Below are 22555 nucleotides of genomic sequence, written 5' to 3'. Positions count from 1 at the left end.
GAGGGTAGTTCGATTATCTGGTTATGCTATTTGCAAGCTTTGTTTTGATTAAAATTTGTTCACTCATTTAGTGAAATTTGTTTACACTCATTAGCAGAAAATAATCTTCAAATTCTAATGAATCACAATTCAATTAGTGAGATGCTATCTTTAGATTATTCCAATAAGTTGAAGATTCGAGTCACTACATGCACGTGCGCGTGTCTAGTTGAAAAAGACATACAAATGGTAATTAATTACCCAATTCATTTGAACTTTCAAGAAATTCACACTAAATCTATACAACAATTAATCAACAATAACTGATCAATTACTCTATCTTTCCCGTTATTGTTTTATAATATAACAACAACTAATCACCAACAACCGATCAATTACTCACTCTTTTCAGTTGATCTACAACAACTAATCAACAACAACTGATCAATTACTCTTTCTTCCCAGTTGGCTTGACATAGTGTTTTCACCACGATTATTTAGGAGAGAGCTTATAATATAAATGTGTGTGAACCACGTATCAATGTTTGCAATGTAAGCCTAGTCGAATGAGACTTATTTTGATACACCATTTTTATGTTGAGGTTCTCACCATAAATTCCTTCGAGGCTAGAGTTTTTTTTTCAAGCTTCTTGAATGTCGTTTTTATGCTTATCTTCTCCTTGTCATTGCGCATAGATAGATCAATAACCATAGTGTTCCCTATTCTTCGTTGTCATCTTCTCTAACAAAAAATAGATGGTAAATAATAATAATAATAATAATAATAATAATAATTATTATTATTATTATTAATTAAGAAATAGAATTAAATAAGTAGAAAAAAGAATTCCACATTGAGGCAGGTTTGTGAGGGTTTTGCAGTCTCTGTCTCACACACACACAGACACGATGGCAAGCACGGTGGTGGCCGAGAAGACAGAGGCAGAGCTTCGGAAAGAGATCGACGAACTCCGCCGCCAACAGCGGGAGGTACATCTTTGTATTCACAAATACGACTCTATCGATACACCTGCTCACAAAAACCTAACAACTTCTCCTTTGATCAAAATATTCGCGCGAAAACCTAATTTTCCTCGGCGCGACAGATCACGGAGCGGCTACGAGATCCCAGGGGCATTCGCCGCGGTGGATTAACGAGTGCCGGACCACGCAATTTTGCCTCCAATGGCAGCCGTCAGCGTGGCTTTGTTCGGCCTGTAAATTTCTCTCTCTCTCTCTCTCTCTCTCTCTGTCGCTGTCCATTTATCTTTCCTTCGCTGTTTCACAATCGGCTAAATGTTCATTGCTTAGGCGGAGAGGAATGATGCTGACGACCAGCCTCCAGCAAAAAGGCGTCTCTCTTCAGCTGTTGTGAAGGTGAAAATCCTCTGAAATTGCAATTTTAGTGCTTGGTGTTTGAATTGGGATGGACAACTATTAGCATAAATTGTGTATTTTATTTTTCAATTGTAGGTCGAGGAGGGAGAGATAATCGAGGCAGGTTCTGAAATTGCAATGGATGTGGAAGAGAAAGAAGTAGCATTTGATGCAGGAGAGGCTGTAAATACCAATGGAAGCCAGGGTGAGAGAAAGCAGTCTAATCAGAGGGATGGTGATCAGCGGCTGTCGAAAATGGTACTGCATTAGAACTAGTACTACTTTTTTGTTTGAATTGTAGATTTAATTAGTCTTAGTTGTGTGTAGTTAATTTCCAAGGTGTTCACTTGTGTGTGATTGTTTAGGACTTTGATATCCCTCCTGCTGAGCACGTGCCGAGGGTGTTGCCTAAGGATGAGGACCCTAGTCTGGTGAGTAGGAATAAGAGGATGCTTGGCCAGCTTCTTGGCACGTTAGAGGTATGGTGGTTCTGTTTCTTACTCTCGGTAATGTTTTGTTTCATGTTTACTTGAAGGTTTGCACGTGCCCCATGTTTTTACTTGCTCATATTCTGCTCTTCTCTGGTTGTATTACTCTGGAGTTTTTATGTAGCCCAGAGTTTCTTATTTTGTTTGGATCTACCAACAGTGTTGATCCAATATCGTTTTTCGTAATATGACACCCATAGATGCCCTTGTTTGTGTTCTCTGTATTCTGTCATCATTCTTCAAAAATTAATCTGCATGCTAACTTAACTAATAGCTGCATTGTGATATTCTATTGTTTGATGCACCTTCAGAGGTTCAGGAAAGAGGACGTGCAACGATCAGGCACGGAGGCATACATGAGGAGATCTGATTCTCTGAAAAGGGTGAGATTGATGTTACTTTTGCCTTTGCCTTTTACTTTATGTCTGCTTTCGTGCAAATAATTGTAAGATTACTAGGGTGCATGAAGTTTACATAGTTACTAGCTTAGATTGGATATTTTCTTATGTAATTAACACAATGATAAGACACTAATGATCCCTTGATTTATAAGCACCACTTGGACTTGGATGTATTTGTTTATTACCAATCAAATGTAGGCAAACACTTTTACATGGGAAAGGAAATGGATTATGAAATGTGTTAACCTCCTACCGCTTTTCAGTAGGTTATTAATTTTTTGTGTATTGGAGAATGTCTGTTAATTGAAGAAAATAAAGAAAGAAGCATATGGTACCTACCTTGCAGATATTTATTTCACCTCTATGGACTAATTTGAATCTACTACATTAAGGAGTTTTTTTTCTTTTCTTCATTCACTATCTATGTTGAGAATTGCATAAAACTTCAACATAAGGCGCATGTGCTTGTATTGAAAACCAGATATTATTCCTCCCAAATTTGACTAAGAATTCATATTCTTTTGTAGGCTGAGCAACGCGCACGTGAAGAGAGTGAAAAACTGAGGCTACAAGAGCGTGAACAAATTGCAGAAAAACGGAAGAGAGATTTGGTATTTTACTCACATACTCCTATTACTTAGACCATCTGTGTGCAGACACTGCATGCTATTTATTCTATGAAGGCTTATGTTCTCCACTGAACAGATACATGCCATGAGTTCAACTTCTGATTATTGTTATTTCACACTTTGCCCTGTTCTATCAGATTCTAAGAGCACGTATAGCTGCAAAAGCACAGGAAAAGAACATGGAATTGCTCTTTCTTCGGTGGAGTGAGCACCACAAAAAACTTGGAAATTTCATAAGGTATATTATTTCCAAATGAATCTTAGTTGCTTATTTTGCTTTAAGAATCATAAAATTCTAACATGCTTTACTGTTACTATTGTGCAGGTTATTTCTATTTTCGGTCCAAAAGTGTCCATATTCACAATTTTATTGACATCAAGTTCAAGATAAGTGTCCGTTTATGTGCAGAAAGTTGAAGCAGCAATGATCCAAGTTTCTGTTTTGGATTTTGGTTCATCCCACAGAATTTCATTTTAATATGTTTCTGACGTTTCTTATTTATTTCTTGTTCTTGTGAATCTTTCAGGACTAAGGCTGAACCTCCGATCTATTACTCATTTTCCAAACCTCTGGATCAAGATGCAACTTCAGCTGAGCAGCACAAGGAAAAGGTTAGTTGATCTCATCTTGCTCCATGATGCTAAACTAGAATCATGTTTAAGTTTAACTGAAAAATGCAGCTCTTTCCCTATTAATCTCCAAACTGGAAGCTTGTTTCTGAATGCCTATGGGTTATGACTTATTTTAAACTAATGTTTGAAAAACTCAGCCCTCCAAATACCTTCCTTTGGTTAGTATTTTTCAAAAATGGTTGCCAAACACTAAAATGTTGCTACAAGCACTGACAAGTTATACGTTGTTCTCAAAAGCATGTACGCTCTCACTCAAACACTATTACTTTTCTGTAGAAGTCCATACAAACTATCTTGATGGACAATATGTGGTCAAGTAAATGAAAATTTCATACGAACCATTTATTTCTACTGTATCTTGTCTCAGATGTTTCAAGAGTGGAAATCTGCTAGGAGAGAGGAACTGTCGCAATATCAGAAACAGATTTTGGAGCAGCATCTCGCAAATGTGGACAAGGATCTGGAAAGGTGGCAAAACGGGAGGAAAGGTAGAAGACCCAGTAACACTATGACAAACTTACAGGAGACAATGGACAAAGAGCTAGAGACCCACCAGCTCGAGCATGGTCCCAAGACTAGAATAATTCCTGGCCAAAGTAATAACGAAGATGAAGATGATGTGGAAGATATAAATGTTGTCGAGGATGATATGATGGATGATGTGCTGGGTGTCGATGATAACGGACGAAGGGGTGATGAAACGGAGAAACTAGAAACAGGTAATAGTCCGCCTGTAGACAAGAAGGAAGAGTAGGTATCCTCGCCAAATTTTCTGCTCGCTTTCATTTTGTTTTCGTATTTTGCCTTCGGTGTTTATGTTGTTTGGATGTTAGGTAAGTTATAATCCGGTGCTTAGGATCCAGGTTCTTTATCTACATTGCTTCATCCATGAAACTTAGAAATAAAAGATAATTGTACTGAATTTCTAGATTTCATTCTCTGCATTAGAGTTTTCTATAAATTGCACTGGTATTTGCATTTGCAAATTGCAACTTATTATGTGGTCATATATCACTGTATTGGTTTCAAATACTTATTTTTTTTGTCACATACAGAAGATGCAGAACTTTGATAAATTACTACTCGTATTTGCATTTCCAAATTACTTGAAATGAATTATAATCCATTTAGTTGATATGTTTCTTATTCTCCGTGTTCTAACTATAATACCGTAGTACTAAAATGCTTCTAAAAATAATTTCAATCATATTAAGAAAGTAAAAAATGGAGTATTTTTTATGACTTCATAAATTATTAAATTATTATAACATGTACTCGATTGATACAATTTTCTTTTTAATTTATCCCAAGTCATTCGTTTATAATAGTATAAAATAATTTTATATACTCCATTTTCTTATTTAACTCACAAAATAAAATTTGTCTACAAAATATAGTCTTAATTGTAAATGATATACATATTTAAATGTAAAACTGATGTAGAAAAAATGATTGTGATATTGTTAATAGAAAATGAAATTTACTTTATTATAGAAAAAAAGTTTTAAGAATTAAAATCGGTTAAGAGTAATTTTTTTCGTCCAGAACTAATAATTTGTGTTTTTTTGGCGAGCCTTCCATTTTTGGTAACATTACAAACGACTAACAGTAAGTTCTTTAGTGGAATAGCTATCAACAGAAGTTTAGGATAATAGAGAGATTAATACTCCTAATAATTAAAGCGATAAGCTTAATTAATAACTCCACTTTTCATCTAAACACCGATTCGCTCACATCACATGCTTCTTCTTCTCTCCCCATTTCACGCAAAGATCCTCTCCTCTCTTCAAAAGCGACTAACAGAGTCCAAAAGCAGAGAGAAAAGAGGAGAGAGAGAGAGAGAGAGAGAGAGAGCTCGCACATTCAATACAACGAAAAAAGTAGCAAAAGCAGCGCCCACCGCCGTGGGCGGTGCTTCCTCTTTCCCCAAATTCCCCCAAATCAAAACCTCACCACATCACAATCCCTAAAAAAATGACCTCCTCCTTCTTCCCCCCCTCCTCCTTCTTCCCCCCCTCCTCCAACCACCACCGCCACTACTACCCTCCCTCCCCCTCCTCCTCCGCCTCCCTCCGCGGCTGCTGCTGCTGCCTCTTCCTCCTCTTCTCCTTCCTCGCCCTCCTCGCCCTCGCCGTCGCGCTCGTCGTCATCCTCGCGCTCAAACCTAAAAAGCCGGAGTTCGACCTCCAGCAAGTCGCCGTCCAGTACGTCGGCATCAGCCAGACCGCCGTCTCGCTCGACATCCGGTTGGTGTTCGCCGCCTCCAACGGCAACAAGGTCGGGATCAAGTACGGCGAGTCGCGCTTCACCGTCATGTACCGCGGCATTCCCCTCGGTCGCGGCGCCGTCCCCGGATTCTACCAGGAGGCGCACACCGTGCGCCGCGTCGAGGTCGTGATCGTCGTGGATCGGGTCAGCTTGATGCAGGCCGACGCCGCCGATTTGCTCAGGGACGCCTCGCTGAACGATCGGGTCGAATTGCGGGTCGTCGGTGATGGCGGGGCGAAGATCCGGATCCTCGGGTTAACCTCGCCCGGCGTGCAGGTTAGCATCACTCTCTTCCCTCTTTTCCAGCTCATTATTGTTAATTTGTTTTAATTTTCATTTATGATTTTATACTAGGCTAAATTGCATTATTTACTGTTTATGCTATTTCATGGAATTCTACTTTTTTTTTCCAGTGGTTTTGGTGATATAATTGTGGTTAACTTTCAGTTTAACTCCCATTTTTGCTACTGTTTCTTTTGGTTTTAGTGGTTTTTGTTGTTTTAAATGATCGATAACGGTTGCCTATTCACCTATGAGTGATTCGGACATTCTCGATGTATAGTTTAAAGGTTAAATGTTTACTGAGTTGTGCTTCATCGTCTAAGTGGTTTTGGTAGTTTAATTGCGGTGAATTTTATCGGGTTAATTCACTTGCTAATGTGATGAACAAACGCATTATTCCATCATTAAACTAATCGATAGATCAATCGAGGTGAATTTTCTTGGGTTAATTCACTTGCTTATTTGAAATTGTGGTACTTGTGGAGTTATTATGTACTCTCTCCGTCCCGCACTACTCGCACCTTTCCTTTTGGGCACGAAGATTAAGGAATGGGTGATAGACAAAGTCAACAATTACGGCTGTAGGTATAAATTGTTACTAAAAATGGAAAGAGTGCAAATAACTTGGGACGCCCAGAAAGGAAATAAGTGCAAGTAGTGCGGGACGGAGGGAGTACATTGCGTTGGGATTTAGCTGTCGCACTATAGGTTGTAGAATTGGTGGTAGCTTCGAGAACTTAATTTAATGTAGTTTTTCAGACTTAGCTGTGTTGTTACCTTAGAGCATCCACAATGGGACGGATGTCCCGGTGGACATCCCGACAGACTTTCCAAAAACATCCCCTGCCACGTCATAAGGACATTCCACTGCATAATGACGGACATCCACAATAATAAAAATTCACAAATTCGTCAAATTAAACAATTTACGGAATTAAAATTTCGACACGAATACGGACGGAGAAAGTACAATGATAATTTCATTAAATAAAAAAATAATAAATAATAAAAGTACCTTTCAAAAAAAAATACTCAACAAGTTACATTATAAAAAAATACTCGTTAAAACAAGTGGTGTGAATGAAATAAAGTTCAACGAGCCGTATATATGTAGAGTTTTTTTTAAATTAAAAATCGGGACGTCCGTCGGGAACGTCGTCGGAAATCCGGTGTCCGCAAGCGACGTCCGTGAGTCGCTCGCCTAATGGCCGACGTCCCGCTCGGACGTCCGGCACGCCGGTCTGACGTCCGTTGCGCCGGATGCTCTTACCTTGACTTCACTTGGATGCACCATTACTTATTTGGTGAATAAATTCATTGTCCCATTGATTAATTACTACTATGTCGTAGTACTAGATATAAGTCAACAAAATTGAACTTTTTAGGAGAAACAATAAATATAGATATTTTTTAAGGGACACATACTATTTTTTCTTTTATGGATAATAAGCTCACAACAAGATTATTCGTTTTGTTTACAATTCTATTTTTGCTTGTTGGAATTTGTGGAATGTGTATCTTGGTTTGTACTCTATTTTAAAAGAATCTTTTTTCTTTGCTTTTGTCGGCTGCCAGTCTGCTAGCTTGCGCACATTGCTATATACGCTTATGTGAGCGTGTGTATTTTTTTTCCTTGTGTTTCTTTCGAGTCAAATTCTCTGTCATTGTGTTTTCTTTTTATTTTTTCATTATTTGACTTTTTTATACACATTTTTCGATTTTGGTGGAATTTAAGTTATGCATGTTGTCCTAGTCCTTAGAGGTGATTTAGAGTTTGAGACTTGGAGGTTTTTTATTGAGAATTTTTTTAATTTTAGGTGTTATGAAGCTGAAAGGATTGATTTTTGTAAAAATTAGGATGGATTTCCTTTATTATATAAATTCCAATTGAGAATTAGAGAGGGTCAACAAATTAATAATAAAATGAGTGTTCAAATGGAGTTGACGTATTTTCTAGTATTGTCAAATGGAGTTGTATGTACAATACACATCCTGTGCAATACTATAGTACCCATGCAATATTTTTGCATTATTAGTACGTATGTATATGCAAACAGAGTGTTTTGGAGCTTACTTTGTAATTATTTATAAAAATCTACTATGCTACATAAGTCTACTATTTGCATATAGATACGTACTAATATTGTGGGAACCCATGTGGGCCTATATATCATTTCAATTTTAGCACTTCCTTTTTATTTGTGCCAAGTTTAATTTTCTTGCAACACATAACATAAGTCGTCGACAGTTTTTGTCTTAGCCAGCTTTTATTAAGCTCATTTTGTTGGCCCCTCGAATTTTTGACACCTTTTTCTTTTTGGTCTCTCAAATCCGGACTATTGTGTAAAAGGACAAAATAATATTCTTGGATTTCAACCATGTCTAATAATATCTCATGTATAAGCTATCCAGTAAAATAATACTATTTCGTAATTAATTAAAAATTATAACAGTAAATAATTAATTTTCTTACTCAATATTGAAATCTTTTTATAATATTATCATTTTCTATTTATTTTTTAGATAGATGATCTTATTTAACATAATTATTTTACATTATTAAGTTTTCTATTTATTCTTGGGATGATGATTTGACTTTAATGTTGTGTAAAATAGTTATCAGAAAAATTATGGGTTTTTTAGGTGAGTTAAATATTTTATCAAACCACAAGTAAATGAACTACTCGTAATTTTTATTGTATTCAAACTTATAAATAATCATATTTTAGTTGAACAGCACCACTCATTGAAGAGTTGTTAATGTTGCCTTATGAGTGGAGTTTCCCACCATTTTGTTTTTCATTTAATCTTTTTTGCTTTATTATTGTTGTTGTTGTACGTGTTGTTGTTAATGCACCTCTTTATGGATCTATTTCAATTTAATTGATTTTTTTTTATTATAGGTATCGGTAGATTGCACAATTGCCATTAGTCCAAGAAAGCAATCCCTAATATACAAGCAGTGTGGATTCGACGGTCTCAGCGTCTAATATATGGTCCACTTTTTGTGTCTCTCTTCCTTCAATTTTATCTCTATATTTACTTAAAGAAAATTCTTGTGGAGAGAGAGACAGGGATTTGTGTCTCTCTCTCCCCTTTAATTTTCTGTCTATAAATATTTAAAGAAATTTCTGTGGAGAGACAGAGATGGAGAATTGACAAAGTGAATTCCCACAAAGTTGCAGGCAAATTGAGATGAGTTAGAGAATATGAGTTTGAGGGGTTTCTGCAAATTTTGTATTGTTGTATAAAGTTTATAAAATCTGATTGATTCGATGATATTACTCATGTTCGCATTCCTACTTAACTGATCTACTGTATTTATTTCTTTGAGTTGTGCTATATCATGGTGTGCCTTTTTAGACAGTCAATAGTTGTTTTTATTTACCATGTGACCATTATGAGTGAACCCTTGACCTGCTAAAGTTCACTTTATAAATTATTCTTTACTAATCCACTTTATTATAGAGTTTGATAATATTGGAATTAGATCCATCAGCTTTAAGAAATTATAAAGAAAAAATATTGGTAAAATAGTAAAGTGTGAGTCCCAACTCTTATAGTATTAATTTTATAATAAAGTGTGAACGAAATTAATTAATGGAATGCGATATTTATTTACCATTTATAGTAAAATGAAAAGGACTCATCGAAATGGAAAAATGAAGTCCTAATAGCACAAAATGAGTATAACTTGTAAAATGAAAAGGGCTCATCGAAATGGAAAAATGAAGTCCTAATAGCATAGAATGAGTATAACTTGTAAAATGAAAAGGGGCTCATCGAAATAGAAAAATGAAGTCCTAATAGCACGGAATGAGTATAACTTGTAAATAAATAGGCATGGTACTAGCACAATCAATGCACAATATATTCTTAAAATTCTCTAGTGGAAAAAACATCATAGAGAAAGTGGAGTATCTTTTTATGCATATGGAGTATTTAAGAAAGAACAGCTACTATTATTGGCGGACCCAAAGTGTAGGGGGAGGGGCTTAAACCCTCAATAAAATATTTTTTTAAACTTTTTTCTATTAATTTTTTTGAAATTTAGTCAAGTTTAGTGTGAGTTATAGTGTAAAAGCCCCTACAAATTATCTAAATTATTTAAAAATATACATCAAAATAAAATTTAGAAATCTCAGCTCTATGGATGATTATTTCTGCGTCCGCTCCTAGCTACTATTAAACAATTTGACAAGAGAGAAGAAATACACAATCAAAAAATCAAATATGCAGTGTTCTAAGAGAGTTTACACAATTTAAAATTCTATCAATTTACTACTTTTTTTTTCCATTTTAGATTATCAATTACTTTCTAGTAGGACTAAAATAATACTACTAGGTAAATTATTGGTTTACTCATTACTGACTACGTAAATACTTAAATAAAACGTTAGTAAAGTAGGAAAAATACCACATTAAACAATGAAAATGTGAGATGAATTGCACGTTGCTTTGTCTTTTGCCAAAAATTACCATGTGAGGATTAAGCTCATATCTTTTTCAAAAAATGTGTGATTTTTCATCAACTATGTTATATGTTTCTAGAACTTGCTCGCGGTCTCCTTGAGTCTACATAGTGATTATAGAAATAGTAGAGGACGTTAGGCCATCCCTTCTACACTTTTCTTAATCCTAATTGCAAATTATAATCTTTTGTTAGCCAACTTTGAGCCTAAAAGTCTTTTCTTTGGTAGCTAATATTTTGGATTGAGTTCCCTTGTGTCACGTGAAAGAGGGAAAAAGGAGAATTTTGTAGCAAAAAGGAATGAGAGAATAACATGCAAAGCATGTCTTGAAAGAAAAAAAAAGAAAAAAAAAGAGAAGAAAAAAAAGAGAGAGAAATATGTAGTTTTTGAAAATGAATAAGAGTTGTTATAGCAAAAATTTGGGGAATTGAGAGTTGAGAAGAGTCTAGGCAAAGCCTAGGACTAAGCTAAGAATTGCAGTGCGCAAGGGTGGAGTAATCGTAGTTTCATTTCGGGATTATAGTCACTTTGGCCAAATTTTCCTTACCTAACCAAAGAGCCTTACATTACAACCTTTGGAAAATACCTTTCGGATCCTAAATCTGTAGTCACAACACAGTAGAGGAGAGTCTAGACTTCGAGCAAGCTTATGGTAAGCTATACATTTTTGATTGATTTGAGAGGTTCATACTATACATATATACTTTGAGAGTGAGGGGAAAATAAAGAAAAATATTACACTATATGCATCCCGTGAGGGCAAATTGACAAAGTGGAATACGGGCTAGTAGCTTGAAGCAATGTTTCATATTGGTTTACTTGTATGCGAAGTTATTGATACATGATGATTCTGTTTTCTTTTACTGAGGCAGTGATGACAATCTAACATACCTACACGAATTCTTATTCTCTGTTTTCTACTTCTTGTTTGAGGACAAATAAGTGTTTAAGTTTGGGGGTGTTTGATAAACTCGTAGTTTAGCAAGTATTTTGGATGTTTAACGTGAATATTTCAGTGTTTTGTAGCATATTACTTGAGTTTGCATCAATTATCCACTATTTAGGTGTTTTGATGAGTTTGTCGAGTGTTTGTAGTTAAAACATGTGAAAATGAGTTGAAAATGAGTTCGGGGCTGGAGTACAGAGAATTTGCCCGACCGGGCGTTTTATCTAGGAAAAATCGCCCAGCCGGGCATTTTGAAGGAATCGGGAATCCAAAGAGTTTGCCCGACCGGGCGATGCGTGCGGGACGTCTATTTCCACCCCGGGTATAAAAGGGACCGAGTGTTTTTCGACACAGGGACATCAGACACGTCCAGAAGCAGTTTTTGAAGGTTTGAGTGCGGATTTGAGAGACAAGGAGTCCCAATCCTCAACAAGGTTGAAGACGAAGACGAATTGCCGTTCAATCCATCCTTGGGAGTATTTTCATTAGTTTTCCTGTTCAACTCAATGTTTATGGATTATTCTTGTGTTTTTGAGTTGAATATGAGTAGCTAAATCTTTTGTAGAGTATTGGTGAAGACTACAATGAACACTTGTGATTAATTTAATAGCTTTTGATTACCTATGCTCTTGTGATTATTTTGTTTCGTTCTTATGCCTTTTCAATTCAATAGTTTAGCTACCAATTGGATATGTTGACCTAGATTTGTGTAATCGAGAGATACCGGTTTATGATTGATAAAAGAATGAACAACGCCTAGATAATTTGCATTCGAGAGAAGGAATTCTAGAGTGAGGGCTTGGGTCTTTTGTTTAAAGGAGTTAATTGTGAAGTATTAGAAGGAGACTTCAATATTAATAGTTAATCAACGGGTTGAGTGCACTCGAGAGGGGGTTTAGCCTAGACTAGCGACTTTCCTACTAATCCTAGAGACTTCAATGGGTAATCAAAGTTGTTGAGTTGCTTACATTGTGGTTGTTGTAGTCGGATCCACGGCTCTACCTCGTTATCCTATTTGAAACTTGCTCTTTTGTCTCTTGTTTTACTTTGTTTATGTTTAATAGTTACATACCAAAATCAAACCTTGTATTTGACTAGATAGTGGTTAACATCGGTCCGTGGTACTTGAGTTTATACAATTTGTCTCTGTGGGATACGATACTCTTGCTTGCTTTGTGCTACACTAGCCCCGTACACTTGCGGGAATTTCTTGTGTTAAAATAAGTTGAGTCAGGTACGTGCCACCATTACCCCCATCGCATACGACGCCTAGTTTGGGGGTGGCTAGCAACATTGACATAACATCTCCAGTTAGCACTGATGATTACGAGATCAGTGATATGGAGCCCGCTGAAGGGAGGGGCAAGGGCAAGGTTGCGGATGATGAGGAGCCGAAGAAGTATAGTCCGCAACCAGCAGACGTCGACGTCTCCGAGGATCCTATCATCGGCAACCAGCAGAGCGGCAAGGTGTTCTGACAGCGGATTGGGGAGAAGTACAACGCTGGTCGTCCTAGAGGGTCGTTCGAGCGTAGCTACGTGAAGCTGCGCAAGCATTGGAGTCGGGTCCAGAAGGAGATGAACAAGTGGAATGGCAAGTGGACCAACGTAATCCGGATGTGGCCGAGCGGGCACAACGAGATGGACCTCGTGGAAAGGCGGAGTTCTTCACTGATGGGAAGAAGCACTTCAAGTACTTCGACGTTTGGAAGATTTGTCGAGAATAGCCAAAATACACTGGTGGGGCCGAACCTACGGCAAGTGGGGCGCCGAAGAGAACCAAAGTTTCCGCCGCCGGAAACTACTCTTCGAGCGAAGGAGGTCCGACGATCGACCTCAACGTGACGGACGACGGCGTCTTCTTCTCATCCCCTAGCACTCAAAGCCGTCCGATGGGAACAAAAACGACAAAGAGGAAAGCGAAGGGGAAGGCAACTGCGAGCTACTCCGCTATGCCGCCACCGCCGCCCAATCAGTCTCTGGATAAGATCTCTGACTCTATGTCGGAGATGAGTATTACCTGGCGGATGAGCCATTTGACGGAGTTGACATCGAGGGATACCTCGACAATGTCAGAGTTCGATCTCGAGTTGAATCATGAGACGATCACCTACCTTCGCATACAAATGAAGAAGTAGTAGTTTTAATTTTCTTTGTCTAGGATTTGTAATTTTAATTTCTACCGAACATTGTATTTTTCCGGTTTGAATTGTTTTTTTTTTTTTTAAATTAACTTCATTTATTTATATCATATATATGAAGGAGGAAATTACAAATCAACTCCTATAACAAGGAGGAAAGACAAATTACGCCACCCAGGGTTCGAACTCGAGACCTCCAGGATGGACGCGGTATCCAGTACCCTTTTCCGGTTTGAATTGTTCAACGTATTACATTTACGAGTAAAATAGATTGAAGTTGTGAATAGTGCAATTTATTAGTTGTAGCCCGGGTTGAGGCCTGCAGGGTTAGAGCAGTTGTGGCCTGGGACTCAAATTTAGGGGAATGATGACGTGAAGGGGACTTGTGACCTGAATCCGGACCAGGGTTAAGGATGCTCTAATATATCTGAATTATTATGCTGGTATATTCCTTGACTCATTTGTGTATTACTCCTTAACTTGATGGTGTGACTAGTGATTATACTCTTTTATACTATGAGATTTGTTTCAATAAAATGCATTATTAAGCATATATTTTTATGTAGATCGTATTATAGAGTATTTTGATTTGATCCAAATGGATATGATTAAGTATAAAATGGGAGGCTTAACTAGATCAAAGAAACTAAAGATGTTTAGGCTGGATACATGAACATATATTTTGGTTTGATTATATTTGAACATATATCCTATGTGCATAGACTGACTTAAAATAGTACTCCTTATTAACCATTTTTGAATTTACCTCTAGTTCATATCGTTAACTTATTAACTTAAATTTACCAAAAATTCACAAATTGATCCTATTTATCCTCCATCCCAATCGAGCAACCGCCAAAATTGAATATGTCACCATTATTTTTGGAGTATGCAGCCCAGCTACACCTATGTATGCCAAGTAAATTAGGATTCAACGGATAAAAGAAGAATTAATAAATATACTCCTTTAGTCCCTAAAAATTAAGTCAATTTTCACTTTTACTATTTTTTTTAGGATCTCACAAACCTCATTTACTCATATTTAATTATAAAACTAATATACACTATTTTAATTATAAATTAATATATAAAAGTAGGATCGAGGACTTTTCAAACTACTTTCTATTACATTTTTTAATTATAAAATTAATACTATATAAAAATAGGATCAATCACCAGTTCAAACCACTTACTATTACAATTTTTTTAATTATAAAATTAATATATAAAAGTAGAATCATTGACTTTTTCAAACCATTTTCTATTACAATATTTTAAAATTCCGCCGAATTAAATGGTGACGAATTAGTAAGGAAGGAAGTAGTAGCTAGAGTAATATTGAGATTTGAAATACTAGTATATTTGGAGCTAAAATAATAAAGCAGTTAGTCTAAACACTTACTTACAATAAGAGAGAGAAATACCGTATTGAAGAAGAGGCGTTGGCCGTTGGTGAAGAAGAAGAAGAGTAGATCTGATATTAGACACAAGGGTTTCTTTCTGACTTTATGTCAATATTTATATAGGAGTACTATTTCAGGCTATGTGGGCTTAAGCATTTTGGGCTATTTAACTTTTTACTGCCCAAAGAATGAGTCATCTTCCTTGAGAGTAAAAAAGTTAATAAAATGTGGGTTCGGTATATCAAAAGAGAAAAAAGTAACTGGTTGTTTAAATCGTGTAGATCCCTAAATGACAAAATAGCTATTTAAATTGTAGAGTGATGGGATACAACTTTATATATTAGTCACAAAATCATAAGGTTTTAATTTATAAATGGCAAAATAGCTATTTAAATTGTAGAGTGATTTGAATACAACTTTATATATTAGTCACAAAATCATAAGGTTTTAATTTGTTCTCAATCATGTTATGTTATGATAATTTAGATCGTCCATGTGTAATATATTATTTTTTTTTCAATTAAATTATGTTACTTTTTCAATTAAATTATGTTGCTTTATTTATCATTAGACGATGTTGTTTAATTTATTGAGGGTGACCTCTACGTCTGATTAATAGCCCAATAATGGTGACCATCTTTATAGGGGGTGAGCGATGGCAATGATCAGATTTAAGCTAGTGCATTGGTTCTATCCATCTCGCCTCACCACTAATTTAATCATAATAAAATTCATCTTAACTTATCATACCCCCTCTAATTGAGATTAAATAAAAGAAAACCCAACGAGAAATTAAAAAAAAAACTCAATCACTAGATATATACTACTATCTTTTCGAAATCATCAGTTTTCATAGCGAATTCATTATGTTTCACATCAGCATCATCCAAATAAAGCTATAAAAAGGTGAGGAAATGGAAAAATACAACAATATCCTTTTCAATGAAAATGTACAAATGTTGAAGTAGATTGCATGTAATAACTTGTTTGCAACAACAAATCATGGCTATGTTGTCTCTATTCACAAGCCAATTTGGTATCAAAGCTGCTCAAGCAAATAGCAAATGCTTGAAAGGCAGAAAGAGGATACCTATAGTCCATGGTGAATATGTCTTTCCCAACCTTACCAAACTGTAGAATGACCTTATCGTGGTCCGACTGCGCCGGCTGAGACCCAGCCGGAGGAGCGCTAGGAGGCGGCGCCTGTGTGGCCGCAATCAACTGAAAGTTCTTCACAGACGCAACCGTCACCCGCCCTCGGAAGTTGAGGCACCAGCACTGCAGCTGCTCGTGCCATCTCGGAGACTTGTTCTTGAGAACCAAGGGCCTCAGCTTGCTGTCGTCGTCCGAATTTGATATCCCAGCGATGTCAGAAAATCTCGAGCTGCTGAATTCTGTAGAAACGTTGAGAGCCTTGGAGAAAGAGATGCTGCGGAACGAGTCCTCGAGGGGCCGAGAGAGAAGTTCTGGCTGCCCAGGCACCACCCCACCGGGTTCCATGGAAGAGGCGGGGATTGAGTGCATAATGCAGTTCATCCTCCGTGGGCCCCGCGTACCAAGCACGTTTAGTTCATATGAAATTTGGGATATGCTGTAGCTGCCAGTTGGCACTTTCGGGGAAACTTTCTTGGAGTAGAACCTGCGGCTGGTTCTCCCCGGAGGTGCGATGTGTGAACAATTATGTGGAGGCTGCGTGTCGAATATTATGAACTTGGTGCCAAGGAAATTTGATCTGTAAAACCAGTAAGCTTTTGATATCAGTAACCATAATTGTGAAGTCAATCAACGAGACGAAATCTAGTTCAGCTATAACACTAATGCGTAGAAAGAAGGCTGAAAGTATAAATACAACACTGAATTCTACCTGAGTTTTCCAATGTATGTGCTACTAGATCTTGAAATATTGTCAGCATCCATTGAGATAATATACTCAGTGCAAGTAGTCCTACGAGTTCGTTTTGCAGAGAGAAGGAACTTCCCATTCTCAACTAGCAAAGCTGCAGATATCACCAAAGCAAGTAAGTATAGCCACAAGAGTGTTTAAATGAAGGACATTCGACATAAGTCTGGGAAGAGTAAGATTAGATCAAATCAATATCATTTTCATCTGAAATGTTAAAGCGAACTTCTGAAATTATGCATGTGTCTTGATCAGGAGATGGGATTGAAGAACATACTAAGAAGTAAGAAAAGGGAGTCCATTTTAAATCGAAAGAAAAAGCATGCTTAATCGGATGCAATTGCGTCAAAGTCTTATGAGCTTTACAAGGATTTGCTAACTCCGTAATGAAGTTATGACTATCCTAAACAGCAGGAAGCCACACGATTACTAATACTAAGAATGCATTTGGAGAAGATGGTTAAATCCATAACATGGAATGTCGTTATTAGCTTATACAAAACCAGCAATTTTATACAATCAACCTTAACCAACTGACAAAATAGGCTGATCAGTTTGGGGAAATGAAAATGAAGTTATACTCAGTTCTTAATACCGAACTAACCATTCATATTAAGAAAAAAATTGATTCTGGGCTGAAGCAATGATTTAAATTTCCGATAAACAGTAAAATGTAAAATATTGATACAGTCACTCACCAGGGCTAAGACACAAAAACAGATGGTAAGTTAAGTTAGATTTGTCCCTCTTGATAAAACATTGGATGGTTCCATCTCGAGACCCCGGCTGTACAAAGGATATAGTAGATTTACTATTTGGTTATCATTAAAAATAAATTCACTCAAAATATCATAGTGGTTAGAGAATGGCTCCCCGATGTGATCATACAAAGGCATGGAGAGATTGTAAGTTACCTGCTTTAGTGAAACTGGAAAAGTGAGCTTCCCGGACAACTCGGGAATTTTAACAATTTCCTGGCACATGCTCCTCCATGATCGGCAAACAGCGGCGCATGCAACCACATGTTTTCGGGCTGGCCAAGTACTCTCACTCTCCTCCAACCTTCTAATCACATCGTAAAGTAGCTCGGGTGGAAGATTAGCCCAGCGGCTATTCTGAATTACTATAGGCTGGTCACTCAAGTCATGCAACGAACCATGTGATTTACCTCTATGATGACCGGAAAGCCTCACATCAAAATGCCTCCGTGATAAACTCCCAAAACTGTCTCTTATATCGCGTGCTATACTTCGGAATGACATTGAAACTCGGCGTACCAAACAGGTAACGAAAAATTTCCCCGAGTCAATTTACAAGCAGCTTGAATTGGGAGACCCGCTGTCGGTGACAACAACAAAGATGGGTTTCAGAAGTAAACAAATAAATCACAAGATGAAAGGGACAACTACGAATCACATTCATAGAAAACAAAAAAGGAAACATTTCCACATGGACTATTACACCTAATATTTTTTAGAACTAGCAAATCTTAAATACAGTCCAATATTACTTAGGTGATAGTTTAGACAAACTAAAAAGTATAGGCTAATCTACTACATACTTTCATGAATTAAACAAGTTTGATCATGTAACCATTTAACACTCAATCATATTCATATGTATTGTCAAATGTCAATCTAATCTATCGCCCCAAGTAAACAGCGCCTAAAGAAATTCTATCCAAATGTGCGCCAAATGAGAGAAACTTTTAAACAGACTCTCAATTAAGTGATTTGAGCTTCCTCAACATCATCCTAAGTAAAAAAATCTTGAATTCGGGCTCATAATAATAATATAGACCAGTATATCTTCATGGAGATGGGCAAAATACGACAACGAAAAGTCAAGTAAATACAAATAACATAACCAAATAGCAAAATTACATGAGAAAGAAGCAGCATACCTCCAACAAGGACTTCACAAAATACAAAATTTTTAAGTTTTCTTCAGAGATCTGCAGAAATAGCAGATTTATTTAGTACAACCAAGATTCAAAAATAGGAATCACTTTGGCATACCTAATCTCTCTTTAAAAAAACAGAATCAAGTGTTGAACTTGAACATAAACCCTCTATTTTTAAAAAAAAATAACTAGAAAATGAAGAAGCAAAGTCTGAGCTAAACTCACAAAGAATTCACTAACCCTAGGCTAAAAGATTTACCAAAAAAGCTTCAACAAAGGATTAAAAAAGTTAATGATTCCATCAAATGCATAAAAAAGTTCCCACCTTTACCACGAAAAAATCAAGCTGAGCTGAAATCAGATCGGAGATCTACACAAAATCAAAAACCCCCAAAATCCAAATTACACTAAGCATCGAGATTTCCAACCCCCAAAAATGCAAACCACTTTTCTAGAGAGAGCAGATCAACAAAATTAGCTGCAAACTAGAGTAACACAGAAACACATATGTATGAATTCACCTTCTCACACACACAGTTGGAATCTAGAGAGAGAGAGAGAGATGGTGGTGGCGATGAATCTAGCTGCGGAGGAAGAGGGGACGTTGAGAACAGCGACCTTGAATTAACAAAGGTGAAATAATTGTGAAGTGGAGGAATTAATTTAAAGTTTTAATAAAAGTCTTTGGATAATTAATTATTTTTCGGTTTGTCTTTGAATTATAAGGTTTATTGCTAGCTAGCAAGCAACTACTCTACCTCAACATGGGTTTACTTTGACTTTTTTTTGTTTCTTTATTTTGGAGTTATTAATTTTTTTAATATATATTTTGTATATTTTGAAATATAAGGAATGTAGAGTTGGGATAGAAATAAAAGATGGAGAGATTTTTGAAATCAATATTGGATCTTATCTGTAATGAAGATATTATCCGTATGACATCCAATATTAATTTCGTTTTATTTAATCCAATACTATATAGTATTGGGCGAAAGCCCAATACCACATTAGCCATGAGCCTCCGGTGTGACAATTAGACGTCACCACGGTTCGGGAACCGGCGGTTCACGGTTCGGAACCGCCGGTTCCGGTTCGAAAAAAATGGAACCGGAACCGAACCGGCCAAGGATCGGCGGTTCCGGTTCCGGTTCCGGAACCGTGAACCGCGGAACCGCCTAGGTTTGCCCGGTTCCGGGCCGGTTCATCCGGTTCGGCGGTTTTTTTTTTTTTTTGCATTTTAAATTTGTAATTCAAGTAAAATATGTAGATATATTTGCATAAATAAAATTAGAATAAAGCGATGTTCAAATGCAATTTTATTGATACAAATTACAACTTTAAATTACAAATTACAACTTAAAATTTACAAATTACAACTTTAAAATTACAAATTACAACTTTAAAATTACAAATTACAACTTTAAAATTGCAAACTACAAACAACTTTAAAATTACAAATTACAACTTAAAATTTACAAATTACAACTTAAAATTACAAATTACAACTTATTACTTAACATTACAAATTACAACTTTAAAATTACAAATTACAACAATTACAAATCGAAAAATTTAAATACAAGTTACTTACAACAATTACAAATCGAAAAATTTAAATACAAGTTACAACAATTACAAATCGAAAAATTTAAATACAAGTTACAACAATTACAAATTTACAACTTACAAGTGTTGACAAAAAAGACTTAGAAGATCATTAAAAGATATTCCTCATTTGATAAGTATCTTATTGGTGAAAAAGTGGGTATCTTTGGGGCAGATGGTACTGGAACACAAATTTATATATGGAATCTGGATGAAAGAGGATCAGATTATAGTTTAAAATGGGAAGCTGGGTTCACTGGCGGGAGTTCGTTTCATCGTCAGACTCAGATGAATATACCACCCTGATGGCCTGATGAAACGAACTCCCGCCAGTGAACCCAGCTTCCCATTTTAAACTATAATCTGATCCCCATTCATTCAGATTCCATATATAAATTTGTGTTCCAGTACCATCTGCCCCAAAGATACCCACTTTTTTCACCAATAAGATACTTATCAAATGGAGAATAGAGAAATTGAGATTGAGAGAGAAATTCTTATTAACACAGTTACACAAGAATGGGGTGAGTAGAAATGAAGAGGATTGGGGGGTATTTATAGGGGAAAATTGTGATTTAAAAATTTTTTTTTGAAAAACACGGCGGAAACCGCCGGAACCCGCCGGTTTTCGGCGGAAACCGGCGGTTTAGGCGTCCGTTTGAATTTTCAAAATTTGGAAAAAACGGCGGGAACCGCCGGTTTGCCGCCGGAACCGCCGGTTTTCGGTGGAACCGGCGGTTTTGCCGGTGGAAACCAGCGGTTTCCGCCCATGGTTTCGGTCAAATCCGGCGGCCGCGGGCCCGGTTTCTGAAAAGGCTAGGAGTAGGCCTGAAATTGTGCCGGAAACCGCCGAACCGGCGGTTCCGGCAAAACCGGGGGTTCCGAACCGCCGGTTACGGTTAGCGAAAAATTGGAACCGGAACCGGCCCGGCCGAACCGCCGGTTCCGGTGCCGGTTCGAACCGCCGCCGACGGTTCCGGTTCCGGTTCGGAACCGCCGGGGACGGTTCCGGGCCGGTTCGTCCGGTTCGGTTCTGATTGGGGACCTCTAGTGACAATAGAAGGAACATGTATCCAAAATACGATATTATAAATTTACATAATAGAAAAGGATAGTCCATTTTTATAAAACAAATCTTGGATCAAAACAATCCTAACCTCACGACGTGCACGTGTGAAACACTCGAAACGTCGATTGGCTAAAAAACCCGTGAGACATACAATGCGTTGCACGACACTTTACTCATGCAATTGTGCTCTATATGACATCATGCACGCACTCTATGCGCCATTTTTACATACCGTTGCACATGCCCAACAACACATTGAAAAAAATTCTAAATAATATCATTGACTCATTATATATACCTCAAAACACAAGTAGACGCGTGGCGGAAACTTGCGTATTATCTTTGCAATTTCTAAAAATTTAAGCCAAAGTCAACTATACAACAAATTTAATATTGGAAAACAAAAAGCAGTACTATTAAATAGTTTCACAATCGAAACTAGACGATTTATTGCTCTAATATATGTATCAATGAGAATTGAAACATATGAGGTACTATAACTTTCAATTTACAATGTATTCGACTCTTTATTAGTTTTCTGACGACTATGTATTATAAATTAGTATAAGTAACGTCATCAACAAATCTAATCAAAATTTTCATATCCTTTTAACCTAATATACTCTGCTTTTTCCCAAACACATAATGACATAAACATTACTTAGTATTATTATATACTTGTTGGAGCAGTTGAAATCTATCCATCTTTATTCTTAATTGGATTAATTTTTTATTTGCTGCATAATGTGTCGATTTTCCATGGTTTCTTCAATTGTTTAAATAAGAAAATCAAATGCCAACTATAATTATTAATTACTTTGTGAATTTATTATTATTGTATCGATTTCAATTGAATATGTGATGTCAATGATCCATCTTGGCATGCTCCATTATTCATTGCATCGTGTTTAATGCTATGTGATGGAATATAATTAATACTAATATATAATGGATATTCCATATCCACCTGTGTTGTTAGCTAAATGGTTGTTTGTTTTATGACAGATTTTTGTGCTTTGTTGAACTCATGTTTATTATTTTAATTGGTTTAAGCCTTTTA

The 22555-nt window shown here is 36.6% G+C and overlaps 3 protein-coding genes across 3 annotated transcripts; 2 read left to right on the top strand and 1 right to left on the bottom strand.

Moving 5' to 3' along the window:
- The first annotated feature begins 568 nt into the window (after nucleotides 1-568).
- On the top strand, nucleotides 569-4429 carry LOC121755846 (pinin-like). The gene is made up of 10 exons (XM_042151258.1): nucleotides 569-969; nucleotides 1086-1196; nucleotides 1291-1356; nucleotides 1453-1614; nucleotides 1722-1835; nucleotides 2156-2227; nucleotides 2773-2856; nucleotides 3012-3112; nucleotides 3402-3486; nucleotides 3875-4429. The coding sequence occupies exons 1-10, from the start codon at nucleotides 889-891 to the stop codon at nucleotides 4259-4261; spliced, it is 1263 nt and encodes a 420-aa protein (XP_042007192.1). The 5' UTR covers nucleotides 569-888; the 3' UTR covers nucleotides 4262-4429.
- Nucleotides 4430-5252: 823 nt separating this feature from the next.
- LOC121753842 lies at nucleotides 5253-9475 on the top strand. The gene is made up of 2 exons (XM_042149108.1): nucleotides 5253-6051; nucleotides 8961-9475. Exons 1-2 carry the CDS (start codon nucleotides 5482-5484, stop codon nucleotides 9045-9047), a joined length of 657 nt encoding a protein of 218 aa, XP_042005042.1. The 5' UTR covers nucleotides 5253-5481; the 3' UTR covers nucleotides 9048-9475.
- Nucleotides 9476-15933: 6458 nt separating this feature from the next.
- Nucleotides 15934-19494, bottom strand: LOC121756561 (tubby-like F-box protein 8). Its single transcript, XM_042152128.1, has 6 exons — nucleotides 19343-19494; nucleotides 18822-18872; nucleotides 17833-18256; nucleotides 17617-17704; nucleotides 16883-17015; nucleotides 15934-16750 (listed from the first exon to the last, which is right to left on the bottom strand). Exons 3-6 carry the CDS (start codon nucleotides 18178-18180, stop codon nucleotides 16036-16038), a joined length of 1284 nt encoding a protein of 427 aa, XP_042008062.1. The 5' UTR covers nucleotides 18181-18256; nucleotides 18822-18872; nucleotides 19343-19494; the 3' UTR covers nucleotides 15934-16035.
- Nucleotides 19495-22555: the final 3061 nt, after the last annotated feature.

This window comes from Salvia splendens, chromosome 11 (assembly GCF_004379255.2).
Source record: "Salvia splendens isolate huo1 chromosome 11, SspV2, whole genome shotgun sequence".
NCBI lineage: Eukaryota > Viridiplantae > Streptophyta > Magnoliopsida > Lamiales > Lamiaceae > Salvia > Salvia splendens.
Note: the sequence above shows the minus strand (reverse complement) of the source record. Positions and strands in the feature narration are given on the sequence as shown.

Excerpts from the sequence above, each read along its gene's own strand:
- LOC121755846 (XM_042151258.1), top strand. The coding sequence starts at position 889 with ATGGCAAGCACGGTGGTGGCCGAGAAGACAGAGGCAGAGCTTCGGAAA. Across the intron at positions 1,836-2,155 it reads AGCTTCTTGGCACGTTAGAG|AGGTTCAGGAAAGAGGACGT; the intron begins GTATGGTGGTTC and ends ATGCACCTTCAG. Across the intron at positions 2,857-3,011 it reads AAAAACGGAAGAGAGATTTG|ATTCTAAGAGCACGTATAGC; the intron begins GTATTTTACTCA and ends CTGTTCTATCAG.
- LOC121753842 (XM_042149108.1), top strand. The coding sequence starts at position 5,482 with ATGACCTCCTCCTTCTTCCCCCCCTCCTCCTTCTTCCCCCCCTCCTCC. Across the intron at positions 6,052-8,960 it reads TAACCTCGCCCGGCGTGCAG|GTATCGGTAGATTGCACAAT; the intron begins GTTAGCATCACT and ends TTTTTATTATAG.
- LOC121756561 (XM_042152128.1), bottom strand. The coding sequence starts at position 18,180 with ATGTCATTCCGAAGTATAGCACGCGATATAAGAGACAGTTTTGGGAGT. Across the intron at positions 17,705-17,832 it reads TTCCAGTTTCACTAAAGCAG|CCGGGGTCTCGAGATGGAAC; the intron begins GTAACTTACAAT and ends TCCTTTGTACAG. Across the intron at positions 17,016-17,616 it reads GTTTTTGTGTCTTAGCCCTG|CTTTGCTAGTTGAGAATGGG; the intron begins GTGAGTGACTGT and ends TGATATCTGCAG.